Below are 16,725 nucleotides of genomic sequence, written 5' to 3' on the forward strand. Positions count from 1 at the left end.
TGGATGGTGAAGAAGAAGAATGCTGTAAAGCCTCCTGAACTAAACAAGCTGTCTCCCGCTGGAACTCGGCGTAGCTTTTCAGCATCTTGGCATATGAGTTAGAGTAGTTCTTGGTTGCAAGCAGCGGACTGATCTGGTCTGGTGGGCGATTCTACAACATTCAACCAATCGGATATTAGATCCCGCCCACTGAATCAAAAGCAGTGGGCGGGATCCGATTGGTCGGATTCTGGTCTGGTGGGTGGTTCTACAACATTCAACCAATCGGATGATCCCACCCACTGGTTTTGATGGGTGAGTTTGACAGTTTGCATTTTCATTTTGGCAGTAATAATGCTTTTTGAACATGTAAATGAAAATGAAATTTGGATTATTTCATTTTCATTTTGGCAGTAATAATGCTGTTGAACATGTAAATGAAAATTAAATTTGGAGTATTTCATTTTCATTTTGTCATATATTATGCTGTCATAATTGAAATTGCAATTCCATTTCATGATTTCATTTGAATTATGTCACTTCTCCACTTCAATTTCATTTTAAATATGTCACGGTTATGCTTTGGAGTGCATCGAAAACTAAATGTCAATGGAGTTTTCATTTTCATTTTCATTTTGGCAGTAATAATGCTTTTTTGTACACGTAAATGAAAATGAAATTTGGATTATTTCATTTTAATTTTGTCGTATATTATGCTGTTATATATGGGAATTGAAATTGCAATTCCATTTCATGATTTCATTTGAATTATGTCACTTCTCAACTTCCATACATACTGTTGTGTAAATGGGCTTTCTATCTAAATAGCTGAATGTGTGTTGTTTTGTTTTCATTAATAAAACTAAATACACACTTACATTTCCTCACACCTGGTTTCAACCATTGCACTCCACCATGGTCCACACTGTGGGGAATAAACAAAGTCACACCAGCAAATTCTCTTTGACAATGGAAACATAAGTATTTAATAACCTTCCCTATGAATGATTTTCCATACAGCATCAGCCGTAACTCCTGTTAAACATTAAACAATATTCCTCAGCTTCTCAGTCTGACAGAGGAAATGTGTGTGACTCTCAGCCTTCTATCAGGCGTTGCCTCTCCACACCTGAGAGAGTCCAGTCTCCAGCGTGGATCCTCCAGTCCAGCAGAGAGCAGCTTCACTCCTGAGGCTCCCGGATGATTGTAGTTCAGGTCCAGCTCTCTCAGATGGGAGGGGTTGGAGCTCAGAGCTGAGGCCAGAGAAGCACAGCCTTTCTCTGTGACCAGACAGCCTGACAGCCTGCACACACACATACACACACACACACACACACACACACACACACACACACACACACACACACACACACACACACACACACACAGAGTTTTCTTCCATTGAAGTATAGTTTATTTATTACTGAGAATTAATTTTCCCTGCTTTTGTACACCGGGATTTTCTGAAAAAGACCAAAAAGCTCTCAGCGTAAACTTCCTGTTTAAAACAAGATACATGTCAGATAATCACTATCTGCTCTGATGTTAGGTGTGATAATGTGATTTCATTATAGTAAAAACTACAGTGGTCCCAAACAGTTACTTCAATGATCTGTTTTGTGCTTTCATTTGGTCAGTTTGTCAGTTCTTGGATCAGTTTTCTGCAGAATCTTAGAAATCCTTTTTGGTGTTTTAGGTCTCAATAATACAGACAGAAAGGAGGGGCAATAATGAAATATACTGATAGAAAGCAGAAAACAATTTATAGGGGATAGAAAGTAGTGTGAAAGGTTGCTACCAAAACTGGATCGAAATTATAAGAGCAAAGAAAATCCTACACAGGTTAGGAATCTATTCACTGATGTTAACCTGTATGTAAAGCAGGATTTAAATGGTCATATGTTTTCCTCCAGGTTGAGGAATCCTGACCTGAGAGTTTCCAGTCTGCAGTGTGGACTCTTCAGTCCAGCAGAGAGCAGCTTCACTCCTGAGTCCTGCAGGTCGTTGTAGCTCAGGTCCAGCTCTCTCAGACTGGAAGACTGGGAGCTGAGAACTGAGGCCAGAGAAGCACAACCTTTCTCTGTGATCAGACAGCCTGACAGCCTGCACACACACACACACACACACACACACACACACACACACACACACACACACACACACACACACACACACACACAATTTAAGTTTTCTTCCATTGACATATAGTTTATTTATTGGTCATTACTGAGAATTAATTTTGCCTGCTTTTGTACACAGGGATTTTCTGAAAAAGACCACCAAGCTCTATCTGCTCTGATGTTAGGTGTGATAATGTGCTTTTTTGTGTGCTTTCTTTTGGCCAGCTTGTCAGTTCTTGAATCAGTTTGCTGCAGAATCTTAGAAATCCTTTTTGGTGTTTTAGGTCTAAACGACAGAAACAGCAACGAGGGGAAATTATGAAATATACTGATAGTAAGCAGAAAACAATTTATAGGGGATAGAAAGTAGTGTGAAAGGTTGCTACCAAAACTGGATTGAAAATCATAAGAGCAGATCTGCATGGAAAGAGTTGCCGGGGTGTTAAAGGATCTTGATCATGGCTCCACTGGGCTGTGGGACCAAGTGGGAAATTCTTTAGCCTATTAATCCCAGAGATCCTTTTACACAACAGTAAACTGTCCATAAAAATAATAATGCTTCCAAGCACCTATATTTTGTATCTGTAATTTTGATAATTTTGTACCAATAGTACGGTAGCATGTGTGTTTGTATGTATATTTTGGATAATCTTTATTGTGGATGATTGAGTATCCTCTTTATTAGGATTCCTGATGTTCTTGCTGTAGTTGACATTGACATTTTTGTGGACTGTTTTTGATGCCAATTCATTTCATATTGGATTCAACTGCAATCAATTGCATAATTCTTATATATATTGTAATTGCACTGTGTTTTTTTTTTTCTTCCTTTCTCCTCCTAGTATGTGTGTATGTTAGTGTCTGTATGTTTCCTCTGTCATTGGTGGTCTGTATGTTTGTAATTATTTGAAACTGTGAAAAAAATAATAAGAGCAGAGAAAATCCTACACAGGTTAGGAATCTATTCACTGATGTTAACCTGTATGTAAAGCAGGATTTAAATGTTAATGTGTTGACCAGGTTGAGGAATCCTGACCTGAGAGATTCCAGTCTGCAGTGTGGACTCTCCAGTCCAGCAGAGAGCAGCTTCAGTCCTGAATCCTGCAGGTTGTTGTTACTCAGGTCCAGCTCTCTCAGACTGGAGGACTGGGAGCTGAGAACTGAGGCCAGAGAAGCACAACCTTTCTCTGTGACCAGACAGCCTGACAGCCTGCACACACACACACACACACGCACACACACACACACACACACACACACACACACAGTTAAGTTTTCTTCCATTGATGTACAGTTTATTTATTGTTTATTACTGAGAATTTTTTCCCCCTGCTTTTGTACACAGGGATTTTCTGAAAAAGACCACCAAGCTTTCAGTGTAAACTTCCTGTTTAAAACATTATAGACCTAAAGTATCGGATCCGATACCAAATGTCATGTTGTCTTTAAAACATCACTGTGTCTCAATAATTTGAGCTAGAGATATAATAATGATAATAATAATAATAATAATAATAATAACCTTTATTTGTATAGCACCTCTCATACACAACATGCAGCTCAAAGTGCTTTACATCAATAAAAGGCAGATAAAAGACAGATAAAAAGATAAAATTCATATAAAAGAACAAGCAAAATGCATTGAATCAAATCAAGTAAAATAGAAACATAAAAGGACACAACACTCCCACTCTTAGATGCACATTGTGAGTGAACCCATATGTTTTCTTTAATTTTCTTTTTCCCTGTCCTTCCTGATTCTACTCTTGATCTGATATTTACGTCAGATCTCACTGGCTCAGGCAGACGAGAATCACAGATTCTCCTCTTGGTCAAAAACCTCCCCATCCACAGATGGATGAGAAACATACAGGGTAAAGCTCTGTCCCCCCCACATATAGTGTTCACTCGTGCAAGTAAGCATTACCCGGACAAGACCAATGAAAATTCGTACTTGCCCGTGTCAGCTCTGTTGGGATCCTGAACAGAAACAGTTCAAATGAAGGCTACTTAAAAGCTAAGCTGAAAAGATACGTTTTTAGCAGTCGTTTGAAAATGCTTACAGAGCCCGCCTCTCTAATATTCTTTGGGAGGGTGTTCCACACTTTAGGAGCGTAGTTAAAAAAGGCTGCATCCCCAATCTTCTTCTGAGTGGGGTTTTGTACTTCTAACAAACCAGCAGTAGAAGACCTGAGGGTTCTTGATGGAAGCAGCAGGAATTCTGTAATGTAGGCCGGTCCTAAGCCATTAAGAGAGAATTGATTAAGAGAATTGATTTTAAAGTTCTTTTACTTCGTTGTAAAATAACTTTAAAATCAATTCTAAAAGGACACTGGGAGCTAGTGCAATGTAGCTAAAATCGGAGTGACATGCTCTCGCTTCCTTGTTTTTGTTAAAAGTCTAGCTGCAGAGTTTTGGATAAGCTGAAGCCTCTCAATAGACTTTTTTGGGAGAAAGGGCAAAAAGGGCGTTGCAGTAGTCCAGTCTACTTGTAACTTAGCGTGAGTTAGCTTTTCAGCATCTTTCTGGGTTAGGAAGGGCCGCACCTTGGCAATATTTCTAAGATGAAAGAATTCTGTTCTGGTCACCTTGTTTATACATCACACTTCCGCTCTTGCGGAGTCAGAGTTTACTTTTGTATGGGGAAGTCGCTTGTCTGAGCCGTTGTGTCTAACTTTATGTTATAAGTCTCTTTTTGGTTGCTGAAAACCTTGACCTATATCACAACAACGTCTGCCCTTAATAAAACTACAGCTGAAGTATAAAGTTTTTCGTCTGGTGTTCATCTCTTCTTCTCTAACGACTCCCCGGAGATCATCCACATCTCTACAATGTACAATGATTTGATTAATTTCTGGGTGGTCAGACAGTAGTTGGGGGATTTTTTCACTGATGTCACAAACCATTGCACTTGGAAAACAACATGTTTTGATCATCTTACCGCTTATATGCGTTTTTTTGCATGTGAAACTACAGAATCGCAGCTAACTAACCAGCCCAAGCTCGTCTATGTGCCCCGCTAGGTTTCGTTGTGAAAGTAAAATGTAAAGTTATAAAACATATGGATAGGCCACCAGTTTAGTTGGTGCATAGACCTAGCCCTATCCATATATATGTGAATCAATTGTAATCTCCAATCTTTACTGATCATGTGCTCAATGCTAGATGTCATCACGTAGGGTCTATCGAAGGCTTGGCTTGTTTACCGTCGAGCTACCGGCTAATGCCATGCGAAGAGATGGCGAGGAAAAAGTTTACTCCGGAGGAAGTTTTGGAACAACTTTTCAGGTATAGTGACGAGGAAGAGGCACAGCCATCTGCCCCTGAAAGTTGCTATTCCGAGGATGAACGCCATTTTATGGAAGGACTCGATACTTTTGACGATCTGTAAGTACATTTATGAAATTATCCAAATAGGCCATACATGATGCATGTCCACTGATTTGTTTTATGTCCCAGCTGTGAAGCACTTCGAGCTTCTGCTTTGTATGATAGATGCCACACAAATAAAGTTATTATTATGTTGTATTATTAGAATTATTATTATTGTGAAAGGAAAGTGATCATTTCAATTTGCTAACTTTTTTTTATATTTTTGTGTGTCCGGGAGCTGCTCTCTGCTGAACTGATGGGAGTACCATTGGACTTCTCTGTTCCAGACAGACAGTATACACACTCCTGTGGCAATTGCTCCCACTGATGACAAGTCCAAAATGGCAACAGAGGGACACAGGAAATCTAGGCTCTGCAAGAAACTGACACCTTTATGGTGTAAGGCATGCCAGGTACCTCTGTGTGTCATCTTGGACAGAAATTGCCATGATGCATATCATATGTAAACTACATTGTCCAAAAAGTCACTGATACTGCCAAAAAAAACAAAAAACGGCTGGTGACAATGCTCATAAAAATGAGCATAGATAAAAAAGTAAACATGGCAGAAGTGCCAAATCACTTCAGGGATCTTTCAAAGGCCCATTTGAACATTTTTCATATATTTTTCTCTTTCAACCTCTTTGTGTGCAGTGGTTTTATAATAAAATAAGTAAAAATTCCATTTGCTTTTTTTAAAATTTGTTTCAATTATGGTCTGATTTCCCCTATAATAGTGTATAGAACTGTTTATTGAGAGATATGTCTAGTTGCCTAAGGTTGTGCAGACTCTGGGGATGTATAGACTTTGATGATATTGTGAAAATTACAACAATATAAGCCAAAATACAAAGGTATAGGCAAAGATGGGAAAATGAATGGCAGGTCCCAGTTATTAAAACAAGATACATGTCAGATAATCACTATCTGCTCTGATGTTAGGTGTGATAATGTGATTTAGTTTTAGTAAAAACTGCAGCGGTCACCATTCCAAACAACAAATGATCCAATGATCTGTTTTGTGCTTTCTTTTGGCCAGTTTGTCAATTCTTGGATCAGTTTGCTGCAGAATCTTAGAAATCCTTTTTGGTGTTTTACATCTCAACAACAGAGACAGTAAGGAGGGGCAATAATGAAATATACTGATAGAAAGCAGAAAACAATTCATAGGGGATAGAAAATAGTGTGAAAGGTTGCTACCACAACTGGATTGAAAATCATAAGAGCAGAAAAAATCCTACACAGGTTAGGAATCTATTCACTGATGTTAACCTGTATGTAAAGCAGGATTTAAATGGTCATGTGTTGACCAGGTTGAGGAATCCTGACCTGAGAGTTTCCAGTCTACAGTGTGGACTCTCCAGTCCAGCAGAGAGCAGCTTCACTCCTGAATAACGCAGGTTGTTGTTATTCAGGTCCAGCTCTCTCAGATGGGAGGGGTTGGAGCTCAGAGCTGAGGCCAGAGAGGGACATCCTTCCTCTGTGATCAGACAGCCTGACAACCTGCACACACACACACACACACACACACACACATACACACACACACACACACACACACACACAAACACACACACACACACACACACACACACATTTTCTTCCATTGTAGTATAGTTTATGTATTTATTACTGAAAATTAATTTTGCCTGCTTTTGTACACAGATTTTCTAAAAAAAAAAGACCACCAAGCTCTCAGTGTAAACTTCCTGTTTAAAACAAGATACATGTCAGATAATCATTATCTGCTCTGATGTTGGGTGTGATAATGTGATTTTATTTGAGTAAAAACTGCAGCGGTCACCATTCCAAACAACAAATGATCCAATGATCTGTTTTGTGCTTTCATTTGGTCAGTTTGTCAGTTCTTGGATCAGTTTGCTGCAGAATCTTAGAAATCCTTTTTGGTGTTTTACATCTCAACAACAGAGACAGCAAGAAGGGGCAATAATGAAATATACTGATAGAAAGCAGAAAACAATTCATAGGGGATAGAAAGTAGTGTGAAAGGTTGCTACCACAACTGGATTGAAAATCATAACAGCAGAGAAAATCCTACACAGGTAAGGAATCTAGTCACTGATGTTAACCTGTATGTAAAGCAGGATTTAAATGGTCATGTGTTGACCAGGTTGAGGAATCCTGACCTGAGAGTTTCCAGTCTACAGTGTGGACTCTCCAGTCCAGCAGAGAGCAGCTTCACTCCTGAATAACGCAGGTTGTTGTTATTCAGGTCCAGCTCTCTCAGATGGGAGGGGTTGGAGCTCAGAGCTGAGGCCAGAGAGGGACATCCTTCCTCTGTGATCAGACAGCCTGACAACCTGCACACACACACACACACACACACACACACACACACACACACACACACACGTTTTCTTCCATTGTAGTATAGTTTATGGATTTATTACTGAAAATTAATTTTGCCTGCTTTTGTACACAGATTTTCTAAAAAAAAAAGACCACCAAGCTCTCAGTGTAAACTTCCTGTTTAAAACAAGATACATGTCAGATAATCACTATCTGCTCTGATGTTGGGTGTGATAATGTGATTTTATTTGAGTAAAAACTGCAGCGGTCACCATTCAAAACAACAAATGATCCAATGATCTGTTTTGTGCTTTCATTTGGTCAGTTTGTCAGTTCTTGGATCAGTTTGCTGCAGAATCTTAGAAATCCTTTTTGGTGTTTTACATCTCAACAACAGAGACAGCAAGAAGGGGCAATAATGAAATATACTGATAGAAAGCAGAAAACAATTCATAGGGGATAGAAAGTAGTGTGAAAGGTTGCTACCACAACTGGATTGAAAATCATAAGAGCAGAGAAAATCCTACACAGGTAAGGAATCTAGTCACTGATGTTAACCTGTATGTAAAGCAAGATTTAAATGGTCATGTGTTGACCAGGTTGAGGAATCCTGACCTGAGAGTTTCCAGTCTACAGTGTGGACTCTTCAGTCCAGCAGAGAGCAGCTTCACTCCTGAGTCCTGCAGGTCGTTGTTACTCAGGTCCAGCTCTCTCAGACTAGAGGACTGGGAGCTGAGAACTGAGGCCAGAGAAGCACAACCTTCCTCTGTGACCAAACAGCCTGACAGCCTGCACACACACACACACACACACACACACACACATTTAAGTTTTCTTCCATTGATGTATAGTCTATTTATTGTTTAATACTGAGAATTAATTTTGCCTGCTTTTGTACACAGGGATTTTCTGAAAAAGACCACCAAGCTCTATCTGCTCTGATGTTAGGTGTGATAATCTGATTTAATTTTAGTAAAAACTGCAGCGGTCACCATTCAAAACAACAAATGATCCAATGATCTGTTTTGTGCTTTCTTTTGGCCAGCTTGTCAGTTCTTGAATCAGTTTGCTGCAGAATCTTAGAAATCCTTTTTGGTGTTTTAGGTCTCAACAACAGAGACAGCAACGAGGGGAAATTATGAAATATACTGATAGTAAGCAGAAAACAATTTATAGGGGATAGAAAGTAGTGTGAAAGGTTGCTACCAAAACTGGATTGAAAATCATAAGAGCAGATCTGCATGGAAAGAGTTGCCGGGGTGTTAAAGGATCTTGATCATGGCTCCACTGGGCTGTGGGACCAAGTGGGAAATTCTTTAGCCTATTAATCCCAGAGATCCTTTTACACAACAGTAAACTGTCCATAAAAATAATAATGCTTCCAAGCACCTATATTTTGTATCTGTAATTTTGATAATTTTGTACCAATAGTACGGTAGCATGTGTGTTTGTATGTATATTTTGGATAATCTTTATTGTGGATGATTGAGTACCCTCTTTATTAGGATTCCTGATGTTCTTGCTGTAGTTGACATTGGCATTTTTGTGGACTGTTTTTGATGCCAATTCATTTCATATTGGATTCAACTGCAATCAATTGCATAATTCTTATATATATTGTAATTGCACTGTGTTTTTTTTTTTCTTCCTTTCTCCTCCTAGTATGTGTGTATGTTAGTGTCTGTATGTTTCCTCTGTCATTGGTGGTCTGTATGTTTGTAATTATTTGAAACTGTGAAAAAAAAAAGAAAAAAAAAAAAAGAAAATTATAAGAGCAAAGAAAATCCTACACAGGTTAGGAATCTATTCACTGATGTTAACCTGTATGTAAAGCAAGATTTAAATGGTCATGTGTTGAGAGAGGTTGAGGAATCCTGACCTGAGAGTTTCCAGTCTACAGTGTGGACTCTCCAGTCCAGCAGAGAGCAGCTTCACTCCTGAATCCTGCAGGTCGTTGTAGCTCAGGTCCAGCTCTCTCAGATGAGAGGACTGGGAGCTGAGAACTGAGGCCAGAGAAGCACAACCTTCCTCTGTAACCACATAGCCTGACAGCCTGCAAACACACACACACACACACACACACACACACACACACACACACACACACACACACACACACACACACACACACACACACAAGTAAGTTTTCTTCCATTGATGTATAGTTTATTTATTGTTTAATACTGAGAATTATTTTTGCCTGCTTTTGTACACGGATTTTCTGAAAAAGACCACCAAGCTCTATCTGCTCTGATGTTAGGTGTGATAATGTGATTTAATTTTAGTAAAAACTGCAGTGATGCTCACTTAGAAACCTTTATTGAGGCACACCAAAAACAGCTCAGGATGCCCATTGCTAATATAGGACACACTTAAAGGGTAACTTCGGTATTTTTCAACCTGGACCCTATTTTCCCATCTTTTGGTGTCTAAGTGACTAAAGGGGACAACAATTTTTGAAATTGGTCCAGTATTGAGCGAGATTGCTTCAGCCGGCAGCCGCAAAACAGGCTGCAATGTAATCCGACGGGGAAAATCGCACCGTCAATGTACGTCCACTAAAAGTTCTTGTTTTTGCCACTGACAGGCTCAGATTGTTATTATAAGTGTCTGACAACATTATGGAAAGGACCCTACAGAGAAATTAAACGTTTTTCTTTACCTTTCGCTTGATCCGGTCTGTGTGTAACTTCCTGCAACAACTCAACTCTCACGAGACTTGAGCGAGACTTGGAAAAGAAGAAAAATGTTTCATTTCTCTGTAGGGCCTTTCCATAATGCTGTCAGACACTTATAATAACAATCTGAGCCTGTCAGTGGCAAGAGGCACAAGACAAGGTTGCCCAACGTCACCTGCACTGTTTGCCATTGCTATCGAACCGTTAGCTGCAATGATTAGATCTCATGAACACATTAAAAGTGTTATGATTGGGAATGAGGAGCATGTTATATCTTTGTATGCTGACGATATCTTGTTGTATCTTAGGGTTAGACCATGACCCTGTAAACTCAATAGCGTTTATTTTATCTTTAATTGAAAAGTTATCAGGCTACAAAGTTAACGGGTAAAACCGAGATAATGCCAATTTCCAACTTTGACTATAAATCACTGAAGAATCAACTCAATTGGAACTGGTCCATTAAATGTGTTAAGTACTTAGGTATCTTCATTCTTAGAAAATCGGAAGACTCTTCGTTTGAATTACCTTCCAGCAGTTAATAAAATATTGGAGGAATTAAAGATAATTGGTCAGCTTCCCATAGAGTCAACATAGTTAAAATGTCTGTTTTGCCAAATTTTTTATATTTATTTCAAAATCTTCCGACTATACCACCACAATCATTTTTTAAAAGGGTACAGAGTCTGCTGTCTTCCTTTATTTGGAACAACAAATCCCCACGGGTTTGTATGACAGTGCTGTATTTACAATATGACACTGGTGGCCTGAAGCTTCCCAACTTTTATTATTATTTTTTGTCAGCTCAATTTACTCAGATTAAACAATGGTTTTTAAATACTTAATGCTCATGGAAAAGAATAGAATCCTTGGATATTTATCCGTACAACTTGGAACATTTACCATACATTGATCTCTGAGAAGTGGATAAAATCACCAAGAATCCTGCTATACTAAACAGCCTCCGTATCTGGAAATTGTCCCATAAATTGTTAGGTTACAACAATCCTCTTTCTCCTTTCTCCCCAATTTGGAAAAATCCAAGTCTCTCATGTTGTAAAGATGATACGTTCAAACCGTGGCATGATAAAGGTATAAGGGAAATCTCTCATCTGTCTGAAAATGGGACCTTTCTCTCATTTACTCAATTTCAACATAAATATGGAGTTCCCTCTTCCCAATTATTTAGATTTTTTCCAGACACTTGGTAAATACTGAGCAAGGTTCTTTTCAAGAACCTAAACCATCAAAATTGATGTCATATTAAACAATAGGGAAAATAATAAGAAAAAAGTTACCTCGAAGATTTATAATGCTCTTATTGAAATAAAGTAGTAAATACAGATAGATTTAAGACAGAAGTGGGAACAAAATCTTCATATGGAAATACATCAGGAGGATTGGTCTTTTATTTGTAGAAAAGTTCATAAATGCTCTTACAATCTAAGACATAAACTAGCTCTATTTAAGATGGTACATGGGGTTTACTATACTCCAGAGAAACAGTGAGATATCATTTCTCTGTTGGCGTTGTAAGAAACAAAAAGTGACATTTTTTCACGTTTTGGTCATGTAATTTACTTTCTTTATTTTGGAACTCTGTTACCAAGATAATATCACGATGTTTACATGTATCTATTCCCTTTTCACCTCGTTTATGTCTTTTGGGAACTAGTATATCTGACAAGTAGGAAAGCAGGTACATAGATCTTGCCTTGTTGGCAGCTAGGAAGTGCATAGCTTTAAATTGTAAAGTATCCATACCCACAGTAATAGCCCACTGGTGGAATGAATTCTCAAGCTACCTTACATTGGATAAAATTTATTGCAAGAGTAAAGGCAGATCCTCAGACGTTTTAAAAATATGGCAATCTCATACAGAATTTGACTTCAAGAACCTCTTACACCAATGTCAGTGACTATGACAACGGCAGGATCTGAGTGCACTAGTTTGTGTTGTGTTGTTTTGTTTGTCTGTTTGTTTTTTTGTTTTGTTTTTATATCTTGAGGATATGATATGTGGGGATCCCTGATTGTTGGGAGTAGGCTTGACCCACATTACTCCACTGACTAACCTTTTGCTTTTCCCTCCACATTGTCACGAGTGTTATATCTCATCATGTTGTGCTTTCCTTGCCTTGTTTTGTCTGTTTTGTTAACGTGGGGGGTGGATTGGAGATATGGGGAATGAGTTATATGTGTGTATGTATATGTGTGTTTTCAAAAAGATAATAAAATAAATAAATAAATAAATAAATAAATAAATAAATAAATAATAATAATAATAATAATAATAATAATAATAATAATAATGCTTGCAAGCACCTTTATTTTGTATCTGTAATTTTGATAATTTTGTACTTTACAGTAGCATGTGTTTATATGTATATTTTGGACAATCTTTATTGTGGATGATTGAGTACCCTCTTTATTAGAATTCCTGATGTTCTTGCCGTAACTGACATTGGCATTTCTGTGGACTGTTTTGATGCCATTTCATCTCATATTGGATTCAACTGCAATCAATTGCATAATTCCTATATACAATATATTGTAATTGCACTGTGGTTTTCACCGTTTTTTTCCCCTTTTGCCTGTGTGTATGTTAGTGTCTGTATGTTTCCTCTGTCATTGGTGGTCTGTATGTTTGTAATTATTTGAAACTCTGAATAAAAAAGAAAAAAAAGAAAAGAAAATCATAAGAGCAGAGAAAATCCCACACAGGTTAAGAATCTGTTCACTGATGTTAACCTGTATGTAAAGCAGGATTTAAATGGTCATGTGTTGAGAGAGGTTGAGGAATCCTGACCTGAAAGTTTCCAGTCTGCAGTGTGGACTCTCCAGTCCAGCAGAGAGCAGCTTCACTCCTGAATCCTGCAGGTTGTTGTAGCTCAGGTCCAGCTCTCTCAGACTAGAGGACTGGGAGCTGAGAACTGAGGCCAGAGAAGCACAACCTTCCTCTGTGACCAAACAGCCTGACAGCCTGCACACACACACACACACGCACACACAATTAAGTTTTCTTCCACTGATGTATAGTTTATTTATTGTTTATTACTGATAATTAATTTTGCCTGCTTTTGTACACAGGGTTCTCTATCGTATCGAGACTATCTCTCCACCCAGTTACATATTCCATATGTATGGGGACTGACCCACTGGGTCAGGTGACGTGGATAATTTCTTTAAGACAAACCACCTGTGAGGTGGCTGATGACAGTATAAGAGCATCTGTGCGCCACACTATCACTGATCATTTTGATTCCACGAGAGCAGGTTGGCGTGTGTGCTGATACTACAAGAGAAAAGATAGAGTGAGAAGACAGTCTTTGCCACTTATCGTGTGTAAGAGAGAGTTGTAGGAAAGTGCCTCTCGGGGTGGCTGTTTTCTCCATAGATTGGGCTGTGTTTGGGGGTTCTGTGGAAACCGGAGTTTGCCGTGCTGTCGGCATTCAGTTCCTTGCCGGCCACTTCCTACGTAACGTTACCTGGTGTATTACTCTGACAGAGGGGTTAATGCGTCATAGGTACAGAGACTACAGCCGAACCCAGAGCGGTGGAAGCGGTGGTACGCGGTGTTGTGGGGAAAATAAAGAAATAAACACAAAACACACAGTAATCGGGAGTGCTTGCGAGGTAGCAGGTAACTGTGCGGCTGCCTTGCTGCTCATTTTACTGGCAGGTACTTCCGTGTTCGCGCTCTTGCGGGAACTGATGCCTCCTGCAAGATTTGGCGAGATGGCAAACCTAGGTGGCCATAACTGTGTGGGTTGTGGCATACAGATGCCCATAGAGGATGGACATGATAGATGTGTGCTGTGTCTTGGAGAGAACCACGCCTCTTTAGCTTGGGAGAACCCTTCCTCCTGTATGAATTGTTTTATTTTCCCAGCACGGTCTTTGGAGGCCCGTTACTGTGTATTTGGGGGAAAGCGTAAACAGGTTGCTACACCCACTGGGCCCCGGCAGGCTAAACGCCTTAGGGGGGTGGAGTTTGGGTGTGATTCAATGAACCCCCTTACTGTTCCCTCACTCAGGTCCTTTTTGGGTGATACAAGGGTCGAGGCTGAGGCTTCGGTTGAGGAGCAGGAGGAAGTTGAAGAGGTGGATGTGGTAGGGTTTCACTCTTCAGACAGCGAGCTCTCTCCAGGGCAAGGGGAGGCTGCCCCTGAACCGTAGGAGGGGGAGCGGGGCCGCGAGCTCCGCCAATTCAGAGGGCTGATTAAAAGAGCGGCCCAGGCATTGGGGGTTGACCCCACGATAGCCAGGCACCTACTCCATCACGCTTCGATGATGGGATGGAGGCACAGCCTGCTCCATTTCTGGTCAACCAGACCATTGCGACTCTCATGTTCCCTTCTGGCTCTGTGTTGGGGAAAACTAGTTGCCCGACTAAGGGATGCAGGATGTTGGACACCTTGCTAGCTAAGGTGCATAGGACTATAGCAGTTCAGGCACAGCTGGCTAATACTGGGTCCATATTGGCGCTGGATCACCGGCTGCTGGCACATGAGCTGGATGCCAGGCACAGTGCAAACCTTGTCTCTGAGCTGCAGCTTGTTTCATCTGTCATGGCACAGTTGATGAAGGAGCAGGCGGCGGCTGCTGGGAAGGGTGTACCGTCTCTCTGGGTGACGAGGCGCCATTTATGGTTGTCCCAGTCTGGATTGCAACCAGAGGACCAGAGCTACCTTTTGAGGTTGCCGGTTGATCCCTCAGCCATGTTTGGTTCTGGGGCTAATGCTATGTTGCAGCAGGCCCAGGGAGCACGTCACTGTGCCCGGGAGGTTTCCAGTGCACTGGTCGGGCGCCACAGGTGGCAGGGGACTGGACAGTTGGCCAGGTCCCCTGCACAGACACAAGGGCCAAGCTGGGGCTCTGGTGACCTGAGGGGTACCATAGAAGCTAAGTGTGGCAGAGGTAGGGGTAAAGGCAAGCAGAGCGAGGGGTCTCAGGGAAAGAGGCGGCCCAAGCCCCCGCCTCGCTCCTGACGCCATACCAGACCCAGCCTGCCTCCACCTAGCTCGGGCACGTCTTGCAGCTTGGAGGGCACTGGGTGCGAGCCCCTGGGTATTTTCAACCATGACCTAGGGGTATCATATTCAATTTGCTCGTCGACCACCAACCTCAAGGACCCCAACAGTCTTCACGGTGGTGGATCCAAAAGACAGTGCTCCAGGCCGAAGTTTCCACTCTGTTGGGGAAGGGGGCCATCAGAGAGGTACCACAAGGCAACGGGCAGGCTGGTTTCTATTCCAGGTATTTTCTCATCCCGAAGAAGGATGGGAATCTCTGCCCCATTTTAGACCTCAGGGGACTCAACAAATATCTCCGTCATCTGCCATGCAAAATGCTGACAGTCCCGAGGGTGAGACAATCCATCTGCAGAGGGGACTGGTTTGTCACCATAGACTTAAAGGATGCCTATTTCCAGATTCCTATCTTGGAAGGGCACTGGCGATTCCTCAGGTTTGTCTTCGACGGCAAGACATACAAATTCCATGTCCTACCATTTGGGATCTCCCTGGCTCCCCGCACCTTTACCAGTTGCATAGAGGCAGTTCTGTCGCCTCTGCGACAGAGAGGAATCAGGATTCCAAATTATCTGGATGACTGGCTCCTGTGTGCGTGTTCGGAGGACCAATGTCGAGCTCATTTGTCCCTACTCCTGGAACACTTACAGCACCTAGGCCTGCGTCTCAATCGAGACAAGAGCAGGCTGGAGCCTTCACAGAGGACGCAGTTCCTGGGCCTAGTAGTGCATTCCCAGACTGTGCTATTGACATTGACACAAGAAAGGCAGCTGTCCCTCGGGGCTTGCCTCTCACATTTCAGGCTGGGGGCCAAGATTACATGGAGGCTGTGTCTCCGCCTCCTGGGGCTCATGGCATCATCAGTCCAGTCTGTTCTATTCCATTCCTCTTGCACATGCGCCCGCTGCAGAGGTGTCTCCTGGGTCTAGGATTGAGCCCCAAGAGTCACCTGCAGGCCACTGTGCTTGTCACCAGACGGTTACGGTTAGCCCTCCATTGGTGGGAGAGCAGGGCAAATATTGGCAGAGGGAGTGTACTGGGCCCAATGACGCATCGCCAGCTGGTGACAACAGATGCTTCATTGACAGGTTGGGGGGCAGTGCTCAGGGAATGGCGCAAGCACGGTCCTTGCACAGCCCAGCAAATCAATATTCTGGAGCTGAAGGCGGTCCATCTTGCCCTTCGCCATTTCCTTCCATACCTTCAAGGCCGTCACCATTCCAAACAACAAAA

The 16,725-nt window shown here is 41.4% G+C and overlaps 1 protein-coding gene across 1 annotated transcript in view; it reads right to left on the reverse strand.

Moving 5' to 3' along the window:
- LOC139918300 (uncharacterized) overlaps positions 1 to 16,725 on the reverse strand; it is a 29,879-nt gene that overhangs the window by 2,643 nt on the left and 10,511 nt on the right. The window contains exons 5-12 of the mRNA XM_078286057.1: positions 13,269 to 13,442; positions 9,661 to 9,834; positions 7,619 to 7,792; positions 6,801 to 6,974; positions 3,136 to 3,309; positions 1,909 to 2,082; positions 1,109 to 1,282; positions 858 to 904 (exon numbers count right to left, since the gene is read on the reverse strand). Coding sequence (XP_078142183.1) covers positions 858 to 904; positions 1,109 to 1,282; positions 1,909 to 2,082; positions 3,136 to 3,309; positions 6,801 to 6,974; positions 7,619 to 7,792; positions 9,661 to 9,834; positions 13,269 to 13,442 — 1,265 coding nt within the window. The remainder of the gene's footprint in view (positions 1 to 857; positions 905 to 1,108; positions 1,283 to 1,908; positions 2,083 to 3,135; positions 3,310 to 6,800; positions 6,975 to 7,618; positions 7,793 to 9,660; positions 9,835 to 13,268; positions 13,443 to 16,725) is intronic.

The sequence above is a fragment of the Centroberyx gerrardi genome, chromosome 10 (assembly GCF_048128805.1).
Source record: "Centroberyx gerrardi isolate f3 chromosome 10, fCenGer3.hap1.cur.20231027, whole genome shotgun sequence".
Lineage (NCBI taxonomy): Eukaryota > Metazoa > Chordata > Actinopteri > Beryciformes > Berycidae > Centroberyx > Centroberyx gerrardi.